Here is an 11,423-nt window from a genome sequence, read left to right as displayed (position 1 = left end):
TTTTTTTAACAGGGACAGTGCTCATTAATGAACAGTAGAATACTGTAAATAAGCCAGAGTTAGCCCCAATGGCTAATTTTCATTGCTTGCCCCTTGCCAGATTTTAAAAAGGCAACCTGAAAATCTAAAATACAGTAAATTATCACACATAAACATACAATAACATTTACAATTACAATAACACCAAGTATAATAATGGCAGCATCATAAAAGTAAAAAAAATAAATAAATAAAAAATATTACACATGATTACATATGACTTGCTTTTAACAATTTCTTTAATTTATATTTAAATGTTAAATAATTTGTTCTACTCCTTAATTCAGTTGGTAGAGTATTCCAATAATTAATAGCTCTAATTGAGAAGACTGACCGTCCAAATGTTGTACAGCACAGTCTCCTCTAGTAGTTGCTCTTGTTACTCTGCCATTATTATCCTTCTGCATTATAAACTGGCATAGTGAGGGAGGTGCATAACCATTTAAGGTCTTCAAAATCAAGCAAGCATCAACCAAATGTTTAATATTATCAAAACTCAATAAATGATGTTTTTGAACTATATTGCAATAATGATAACTATTAGTCCTCTGATCAGATATTTTAAGCGTCTGTTTGTACAGAGATTAAATCGTTTTTAAAACTGTTGTGCTTGCTTGTGACCAACTAGTAAAACAATATGTAATGTGAGAAAAAAATCATAGAGTGCATGAAAAGTTTTGCTGCTTCTGTCGTTAAGAATGGTCTTGCCTGAAGTTAGCCAAATTAAATTGAATAATTCTGGCTACCTTTTTAGCATGCTTTTAAAATGTCAGTTGGGAATCCTAAGAATTACTCCTAAGTATTTAAAATCAGAAACAACCTTGAGCTTTTCTCCTTTAACAAATACATCAGGATGAGGAATCGTTGTCGGTTTTTGTGAGAAATGCATACAAACGGTTTTGCTTATTCAAATGTAAATATGAATTACTCGGCCAATCTGAAACATGGACCAATACCTCAGTTAAAATGTTTGCTGCTTGTTGTTTGTTTTTAGCATGCGCATATAAAACTGTGTCATCAGCATACGTTTGAATACTAACAGATGAACAGACTAGCGGCAAGTCATTTATATACAAACTAAACAAGATAGGGCCCAGAATTGATCCTTGAGGAACTCCAATATTACGGTTTCGGTACATTGATTGACTATTACCAAGACGCACACTTTGCTTCCTATTTGCTAAATAAGAAGTCATCCATTTAATAGCTTCATCAGAAAAATTTAAAAGTGTGAGCTTTGAAAGAAGTACCTCATGGTTCACAGTGTCGAACGCCTTCTTTAGATCCAAAAACACTGCTCCTATTACTCCACCACCATTTTTTTTTTTTGAAGTGTCTCTATTTTTCTTATAGCATCTCTGTAACAAATTAAATCCTACGTCATCCTGATTCTTTGGTAAACGTTATTAGTTGTTACTATACAGACGATGTATTTCTATACAATACCACAATGTGAGACACTATTATGCCTAAAAGGGGTTTTATTTTGAAACTGATATAACATTATCCAGCTCTGATTTCACAAATCACTCCCCAGAATGTCTGCTCAGGAAATCAGACACAAAAAAAATCTGAATATTAAGAGCCAACAACTGTGCATTTAAATAGAGAGCTCATTTGCAATTTAAATGCTGCTGTTGTGTAAGCCTTGATGAATTGCATGTGATGTTTTTACTCACATTGTTGTTTGCCGCAGCTTGGCTAAATGCTGTGAATAGGGATTTGTTCCCTATCAGACATTTATATCTGTCCAGACTAGTTTAGTTGGTGCTCATTTAGCAGTTGACCACTTTATTCAAGATGGAGCTTAACACAGATATAAATACCCTGTTTGTTTTAGCACTCTGAACAGGAAATTATGAATCACTGCTCTTAGCCTAAAATACTAATTGATTAACGTTGCTCTGTGTAAAACATGGGTGATGACCGAATCATTGACTTGTAATGGCTTATGTTTAATGCGGCCTCTGTTTGTCTAAGCAGGGTCTAATTTATTTGTCAAATAACATCCCACGGGAACAGTCATTCTGGCATCTTTAATGAACTGCCTAAGAATGAGTCAGAATTCCAATCTGCACAATTCATGGGTACGTCTCGCAAAACATACCCACAATGCACTACCTACGGGGCAGCAAACGCTAATTGGCACTGTCTGAAGCAAAAATAGCGTGGACTGTGAGTGCATGCGTGTTTACATTACATGTGTGCAGGTTTAGTGTTGACAGTGAAGATCTCTGCTGAAACACACTGATCTTGACTGTTTTTTTTACTAAGTCAAGCACGGCCTTTGCAACCATGTAGCAATGTGATTTTAAACACTACTAAGAACACCCAAGTTCAGGTGACAATGAAAGATCCATTTTGGTTGTAGATATATCACCTATGTCTAGTGAATTGATTGGTTGTTTGTAGCATACTGCAGTGTTATCGGTCACACTTTAGTTTGAGGACTAATTCTCACTATGAAAGGGTTAGTTCACCCCAAAATTAAAATTATGTCATTAATTACTCACCCTCATGTCATTCCAAACCTGTAAGACCTTCGTTCATCTTTGGAACACAAATTAAGATATTTTTGATGGAATCTGAGAGCTCTCTGACCCTCCATAGACAGCAACACAGCTGAAATGTTCCCAGACAGAAACGTAGCAAGGACATCGGTAAAACAGTCCATGTGACATCAGTGGCTCAACTTCAGTTTTGCGAAGCTATGAGAATACTTTTTGTGCACAAAGAAAACAAAAATGACGACTTTATTCAACAATTCTTCTCCCCCGAGTTACTGTCTTCTGCCGTTTTGGAGAGTATCACAATGCATACGCACGCTTTACCCTAAGTGTAAACAACGCTGATTACGCCAATTACGTTCATGCGTGCGCTTTCCCCCCTAACGTAAACAACGCTGATTACGTTAATAATAATAATTCCTTACATTTATATAGCGCTTTTCTGGGCACTCAAAGCGCTTTACATAGAAGGGGGTATCTCCTCATCCACCACCAGTGTGCAGCATCCACCTGGATGATGTGACTGCAGCAATATTGTGCCAGAACGCCCACCACTCGCCAGCTTATTGGTGGAGAGGAGACGGAGCGATGAAGCCAATCAGCAGATAAGGGATGGTTAGGAGGCCATGATGGTCAGAGGCCAGTGGGCGAATTTGGCCAGGATGCCGGGGTTACACCCCTACTCTTTTTCGAAGGACATCCTGGGATTTTTTAATGACCACAGAGAGTCAGGACCTCGGTTTAACGTCTCATCCGAAAGACGGTGCTTTTTGTCAGTATAGTGTCCCCATCACTATACTGGGGCGTTAAGACCCACGCAGACCACAGGGTGAGCACCCCCTGCTGGCCTCACTAACACCTCTTCCAGCAGCAACCTAGTTTTCCCAGGAGGTCTCCAATCCAGGTACTGACCAGGCTCAACCCTGCTTAGCTTCAGTGGGCGACCAGTCTTGGGCTGCAGGGTGATATGGCTGCTGACGTTCTTGGGTACTGTCCAAAATGGCAGAAGACGTAACTCGGGGGAGAAGAATTGTTAAATTAATTATTTGTTTTCTTTGCGCACAAAAAATATTCTCGTAGCTTTGCAAAATTGAAGTTGAGCCATTGATGTCACATGGTCTGTTTTACCGATGTTCTTGCTACGTTTCTGTCTGGGAATATTTCAGTTGCGTTACTGTCTATGGAGGGTCAGAGAGCTGTCAGATTCCATCAAAAATATCTTAATTTGTGTTCCTATTAACTACGATCTAATTCCTAATTCCTAATTTGCCTCGAATTTCAAACTCCTAATTGCTGCTTACTAATAGATAGTAAGGTAGTTGTTAGGTTTAGGTATGGGGTAGGATTAAGGGATCTAAAATGTTCATGCTGAAAAAGACATTAATATGTGATTTATAATTACTAATAAACAGCTGCTATGCTAGTAATGTGCATGCTAATAAGGAACTAGTTAATAGTGTGAATTGTTCCCTAGACTAAAGTGTTACTGTGTTTTCTTATTTAGGAGTACAGTTACACCTAGGACACAGCTTGTAATGTTTTCTAACTAAAGTTATTGCCATGGTGTTAAGATCATTGCTTAAAAGGTTGCACGAGTTGTATGTTTACCCAGAGGCGAAAGAGAAAACTGCTGTGGCCTATTATGAAATTACATCTTGGTCTTTATGGTAAAGTCTGAGGGGAAAGTTTATGTAAGGATATATGAAATCACCTGAATAAGTCTTGTGCAGGGCTCGCAAAATTGCTAGCCCGATGTCCCAGTGCCATATCTTCCAGTCTGGCTACCAAAATGTATCACATCTTGAATAATGATATAAAATTCCTTCCTTCATTCACGTTGTTTACTCGCTTGTAGGGGTGAAACGGATCATAGTTGATCATTTGCATGTATTTAAGTCTTACCGATTTAAACATTGAAGAATTTTAAACCACTGAATCGCATGAAGAGGCTAAAGAGAATTGATTACTCTTTTGCTTCTCCTTGAGCTTGAAACATTTACACAATTATCTCAAAATACCCGTCTCGACAAGTTCTACATAGTCTGTTATGTCTTACATGAATGTAAACAGTGGAGAAAGAAATCGCATGTGTATCATTATATATTGGATCTTTGTAATCCGTCTTAAAGGGACAGAAGCCCATAAAAAACTGCTGCTGTCTGTCATTAATGTTAATCGAACAACAAAACACAACTTTCAACAAAGTCTTTAAAGAGTAGTACAGTGAACGCTATGCAGTGTAACTGCTAGTTATAATGGTAATTAAATAATGTTTACATATGTATAAAAGCCTACATTAAAGTCTGTCATATAAATTGGTCTCTTCATCAGAAATTAGCCTTCTGATTGCCACCATTGATGGACAATTTTTAATATTAAAAATATCTGTATGACATTATATTCTGCAGTTCTTCCCTGTTGTACCGAATATCTATACTTTTCAAATTATCATATCGAAGTTAGAAATTCAAATATTGTGACAAAATTAATTTTGTAGGGTGCCACAAGTTTGTTAAAATTTCCAAAGGGTGCCGCGACTAAAAAAAGGTTGGGAAACACTGCATTAAGGCACATTTAAGAGATGAGATGAAATCAGATTTAATGCTAAATTAAGATACTAAACTGCTGATGTAATCATTACGACATTGACTCACAAAGTTTATATAATGATAGTAGGGAGCAGGGGCATTAATTTGTTAAGGTACATTTGTAAAATCTAAATTTGTTTCTTTTTTTCCTGCAGACTATCTGTGTAGTCCAGAAGACAATGTATACAATATAGACTTCACACGGTTCAAGATCAGGGATATGGAGACAGGAACAGTACTGTTTGAGATCACCAAACCACCAGCCACAGGTAAGTGTGAGCGGCCACTTCCAGCAGGTTACTGATTCCTGTCATGTGATCAGCAGCATGGAGAGTTATTGGATCTTGTGGGTATCTAACTAAAATTACCAAGTCGGGTAGTTCTCTATTAGACTTGCTACTAATGTAAATGCTTTCACATCCATAAATATATACAGTTATTGACGCAGTTATATAGTATACAGTTATATAATATGCACTCTGTCTGTGTGTGTGTGTGTGTGCCCGCCCAAACTTTTGTTACATGAGCACACAGGCTGGCTTGATTTTGACAACTATTTTCATGTTTTGGGCCATGTTGAACAATTTATATTTATTAGGTTACCGTTTAACAGTCCTTTAGACAACAAACTTGTGGGTTTCACATTTGACATTGCAAAGAAAAGTTTGTGCTGTGTGGTTACAGATAAAATCAATTAATAATCAGGTGCAACCGTGCCATGTGATGTGCTATCAGTGCTATCTTTTGCCCCTAAAAAGGTGTATGTTAGCATTAGGTTACTGTTTATGTAATTAATTACTAGTGTTTTTTTGCCATTTGGCTTTTGACATGCATGTTATAAATAATGTTCCAGGACTATTATTATTCACTCATTATTTACTTTCAATAGTCATGGCTACTTTAAAAAAAATATATAATAATAGTATTTTCTGCAATCTTAAGAGACAAATGAGCATGTCTGAAGAATGTGATGATTCCACAAGCACAGTATATAGCAGAGCAGTTCAAACGTTCTGAGAAAACCGAACCACTTATAAGTTTAAGGTTAATAGGAGTCAGTTATAGAGAGGTAATAATAATTTTCTGACCACTAGGTGGAACTGTCCTGAAACTGCTCAGGTGTTATTATAATGGCTGTGCTTGAATATGAACAGCAACACTGTGTGAACAAACTACTGTAATGCGATTCATGGAGTAACTTTGCACTGAATGTGTATGATGTGGATTTGCTGTAGAAAACAGCTGTCCATGCATAGCTTCAGTGAGGAACAAAAAGAATGGAAAAAGTCTTGTTTTAGTCCTTTTAATAAGTTTAAGTGAAGCCCAGAAAGATTACAATCAGTCATGTGCAATTATGATCAGACACATACATCAATTATTTTACAATTCTGATTCTCATTGTGATGTTTTTTCCTCAGTAGATAAAGGAGGGGATAAAAGAGATGTTGATCCAAATGCTGGCCGGTTTGTACGTTATCAGTTTACGCCGGCTTTCTTACGGCTACGTCAAGTAGGAGCCACGTAAGTACAGTTTATAAGACTAGTTTATAAAAGTAGTCAGCGTATACACTACTGTTCAAAAGTTTATTTTTTGAAATAAATCAATACTTTCATTCATCAAGGACAGTAAAGTCTTACCTACCTCATGCTTTTGAATGGTAATATATGTTGGCCTTTAATGCACAGTAAAAAGAATGGAAAAAGTCTTGTTTTAGTCCTTTTAATAAGTTTAAGTGAAGCCCAGAAAGATTACAATCAGTCATGTGCAATTATGATCAGACACATACATCAATAATTTTACAATTCTGATTCTCATTGTGATGTTTTTTCCCCATTAGATAAAGGAGGGGATAAAAGAGATGTTGATCCAAATTCTGGCCGGTTTGTACGCTATCAGTTTACGCCGGCTTTCTTACGGCTACGTCAAGTAGGAGCCACGTAAGTACAGTTTATAAGACTAGTTTATAAAAGTAGTCAGCGTATACACTACTGTTCAAAAGTTTATTTTTTGAAATAAATCAATACTTTCATTCATCAAGGACAGTAAAGTCTTACCTACCTCATGCTTTTGAATGGTAATATATGTTGGCCTTTAATGCACAGTTTTCTTAGAAGCCATAAGGTTACTAAATGAACAGATCTTCAAATATCTATTAAAATAACAGTAGAGTTAAGTAAAGTTACTAAAAATGAGCGCATGCAGGATGTTATTAAATATTTGCATGATTAGATCATCACTGTAGTCCTGCTATCCTATCATATTGTCCTCTCTTGCAAAGAGATTACATATTTAGAAAATAAACACAGTAGCACATGAAAGGACAGACAGCTGATATTCATTAGTGGAGCTGTCTCATATTCCAGAACAACAGTTGCATGATTATTGAGGTCAGATATAATAATCAAAACAAAGCGAGCATAAATCATTTCTCTAAATTAAACCTGTGGAAGGAATCTCGTCATCATGCTAAAGGGTAGAATATAGAAGTAGATGCAGTAAGCTACTCATTATAAATAACGAATCCGGTTCACATAATACATTGAGGAATGGAATGCTAAAGAGTTGTTGGTAATTAGTAGGCTGAAGTTACAAGCTATCTAACTAACACAAGTGAAGGACTGTGTAGTGAAATGAACACTGAAGAACTACGTGTCTCAACTGAACATCTTCTCTGCCTTGTTTCGGTGTTTTTAGTGTTGAATTCACAGTAGGAGACATCCCCATCAATAACTTCCGGATGATCGAGAGGCACTATTTCTGTGAACAGCTGCTGAAGAGCTTCGACTTTGAGTTTGGCTTCTGCATCCCCAGCAGCAAGAACACCTGTGAGCACATCTATGAGTTCCCCCAGCTCTCAGAGGATCTCAGTAAGTGCCAGTGTCAGATGTAACCCCTGAGCATCTTTATTAATGCCCAAAAATGCTTACATTTATGTGTCTTTTTGTTCGCTCGGACAGACATGTTGCCCCTGAAGCCGGTTTATGTTGAAATAATTCATACCCCTTCGTTTGAAGTGTGGTCCCGAAAAATCTTCGTTTGAAGGGCCAGATAGCCCTTCAAACGAAGATTTTTTGGGACCACACTGGAAGAGGGGGAAGGGCTAAGGGGTAGAATTGGGATTGGGCCTAAGTGGCCTCAACTACTATGTACTTACTTTTAAATTAATCATTTTGTACAGTGCACTTATTGTGTACATGTTTTTACATTGTACTTATATTTTTGAATTTTCAGCATTCTTACTCCAGTCTTCAGTGTCACATGATCCTTCAGAAATCATTCCGATATAGTTTTTTTTTACTTCATAACCCAGTAATGAATATAGCACAAAAAATGCTAAATTAAGATATTCAAAGCACGTTCATCATAGAAGGGTCTATTAATATATACAAAAATACATTGAGAAAGAGATATATTGAAGTATGTATTTTTGAGTATATTAATAGAGAAAGAAATGAACATGTCATTGACCTACCAACATCTATGAAAGGAAAATACTGTAGCTTTTAAAAAGCTTAATTATTGTTTATCACTTTATCCATGGTGATTTGAGCTCTCTGACGTGTTTTCTCTTTATTTCAGTACGCGAGATGATCCTCCATCCTTACGAGACGCAGTCTGACAGCTTCTATTTTGTGGACAACAAGCTGGTCATGCACAACAAAGCAGATTATTCATACAGCGGAGGCCCTTAGGACGGCCGTGGGAGGGGACTGAGGCAGAGAGTTTGACTGACAGACCTAAGAACCAATCACATGTCTTTGTCCAGCAGTCACACCCTCCTTGAATCAGTGTCATAGACGACTGCCTGCAGTGCGCCATGCCTGTTTTTGAGATCTCGAGAGTCATATCATAAGGTCTTATCCAGTGCATACATATCCTATTCTGATTTCACACTGCCATCATTCACATCAGCAAATATAGATATTAAAGTGTTTATTTTGCATAAGCAAGGCACTGTAATGTGAATGGTACTTAGGTTTTCTGTTCATCATGTGCGTGCGACGTGCGTGTGTATGTGTGGGTTTTGATTCAATGATTTTGTGTGTGTATGTGTGTGAGGGTGGTGTTTAACTCTGATAAGACCATTATATATCGTTGATGTTGATGAGTATTTCTTTCCCTGTCAGAATAAGCTACATCATATTTCATGATATTTGTGAACTTTTCATCCTGAATAGAATATGATATGATTTTATGGTGAGACCTTGACATAATTGATAGATTTGTGTTGCATTAGATATATTTTGATACGTGAACAAACTATTTGTGTGGATAAAAACTAGTCAAATCAGTTCAAACTTTCATGGTGCGCAACCTTCATGGATCTGTCGAAACGAAGGACTTTTGCTTTCAAAGGTCTGCATAAAGTTTCTGATTATACATAATTCACACTGCAAACGAGAGGTTGTGTAGATAAATCAACATTGTGAAAAATGCCTACTGAAAAGGGAACACGGCACACATTACAAGCCTTGACATTTCAAACGTCTGGTTCGTGTGGTTTCTTTTTGTCTTCGTTCAAAACAAGAGGAAAGAAATGGCCATTTTGAGCCGTTTAAAGAACAGTAGTTCAAAGAGGTCCAGAGATGCGGTCTCTTCTCATCTCTCCATCTAGCATTCCTTTTCTCACACATTCCAGCGAGCCAGACCCTTCATGGCTGTGTAGTGCACATAGCAGAGGTTCGATTTAACATCTTATCCAAGGATGTGTTGTATGTATGATCCTTGTATTCATAGTGCAAAAAGTGCATTTAGGAGAATGATTTTCATGTTTTTGGTTTATGAATAAAGAGGAGGCTTTCAAAGACTTCTATAAGCGCGTAAAACGGAGGAACAACTTGAAAAATGTTTCTAGTCAGATGTAATATGGGCTTTATTTATGATTGTGATTTATTGTAAATTATTTTTTGGGGGGGTGGATGAAACGTATGTTTTGGACAGTTCAAATGCCAGTCTGGAATAAAAGAGAAATAAATGTATATGTTGAATTTTTTTTTAAATTATTGAAGTTGTCTTTTTTTCCCCTTAGCCTTTTATTTTCTTATAAATGTTTGTTTCATATTTTTCATTTAGTGCTTAGCACAAGTTTATATTTAAATTATACATGTTACTGTTAAAAAATGGGTCCAGTAAGAATTTTTTTAGAAAGACAATACTTTTATTCAACAAGGAAATCAAAGCTTTTGTTGTTGGGAAAAAAAAAAACTATTTCCAAACAATGCTGTTCTTTTAGAATTTGCATCCTTCAAAAAATCCCCCCAAAAAAGCGAATCATGGCTTCTACAAAAATATTAAGCACCACAACTTTTGCATCAAAATTGGTATATTAAAATGATTTCCAAAGGATCATGTGACACTGAAGACTGGAGTAATGACTGCTGAAAATTCAGCTTTGCATCACAAGATTTTATTTAATAAAATAAATATAGCCTTGGTAATCAAAAACCTAAACTTTTGATCAGTAGTGTAATGAGTTAAATTACATATATATAATTTAAAAAATCTGTAAAATATATGCAGGTCCTAAGATTTGCAATTTTTCTTTAATAATATAAATGACACTTTCTGAGATAATTACATGAAATACTTGAAATCAATTCCCAACAGTATTGTTGCTGCAGGCTGTAAATGAAATTTCTCACAAGACTGCACAAAATTCGTTTTATTTGAGAAAAGGCACATATTCTGAAAAATGCTGTGACTTTTGTTTCAAGTATTTACTTCTACAAAGTAGGGGCAACTGTCTGTCTTAACAGATAAAGATTTTACGATTCAGCCGTGTATTAAAATGTATTAAATAGACTGATCCAAAAAGGGATCTAAAATATAAAAGGTCTTGTCCAGACCCTATAAATTAATTTACTTTTCGTGAACCAGCACAAATGAAAGACCAGAAAACCTACTTGTGAAAACCAAACCCACTGAGAATGTAGAAAAAAAAAAGCTCTGTATGAACCAGATTTTGCCCACACTGGGCTAGCAAGAGCGCTACATGGAAGCCAACTCACATTTACAAAGTCCTCATACTTGAGTGACTTTAAAGATGTAAATAAGTGATACAGAATTTCGAACACTATGGAGGCTGTAAATCCTTACCTGCCACTTATATAGTGCTTGAAAAGATACTGTCTAAAGCAGGGCTGTCCAAACTTGGTCCTGGAGGGCCGGTGTCCTGCAGAGTTTAGCTCCAACCCTAATTAAACACACCTGAAACAGCTAATCAAGCTCTTACTGGGCATAGAAACTTCCAGTCAGGTGTGTTGAGGCAAGTTGGAGCTAAACTCTGCA

At 36.5% G+C, this 11,423-nt stretch overlaps 1 protein-coding gene across 1 annotated transcript in view; it reads left to right on the top strand.

The window, feature by feature from the left end:
- Positions 1-10,114, top strand: part of LOC107731972 (protein unc-119 homolog A-like) — a 25,472-nt gene extending 15,358 nt beyond the window's left edge. Inside the window, exons 2-5 of the mRNA XM_016543197.1 lie at positions 5,290-5,403; positions 6,556-6,655; positions 7,830-8,002; positions 8,715-10,114. Coding sequence (XP_016398683.1) covers positions 5,290-5,403; positions 6,556-6,655; positions 7,830-8,002; positions 8,715-8,827 — 500 coding nt within the window. The 3' untranslated portion in view covers positions 8,828-10,114. The remainder of the gene's footprint in view (positions 1-5,289; positions 5,404-6,555; positions 6,656-7,829; positions 8,003-8,714) is intronic.
- The last annotated feature ends 1,309 nt before the right edge of the window (positions 10,115-11,423 follow it).

This window comes from Sinocyclocheilus rhinocerous, unplaced genomic scaffold (genome assembly GCF_001515625.1).
Source record: "Sinocyclocheilus rhinocerous isolate Xijiao unplaced genomic scaffold, SAMN03320098_v1.1 scaffold128, whole genome shotgun sequence".
Lineage (NCBI taxonomy): Eukaryota > Metazoa > Chordata > Actinopteri > Cypriniformes > Cyprinidae > Sinocyclocheilus > Sinocyclocheilus rhinocerous.
Note: the sequence above shows the minus strand (reverse complement) of the source record. Positions and strands in the feature narration are given on the sequence as shown.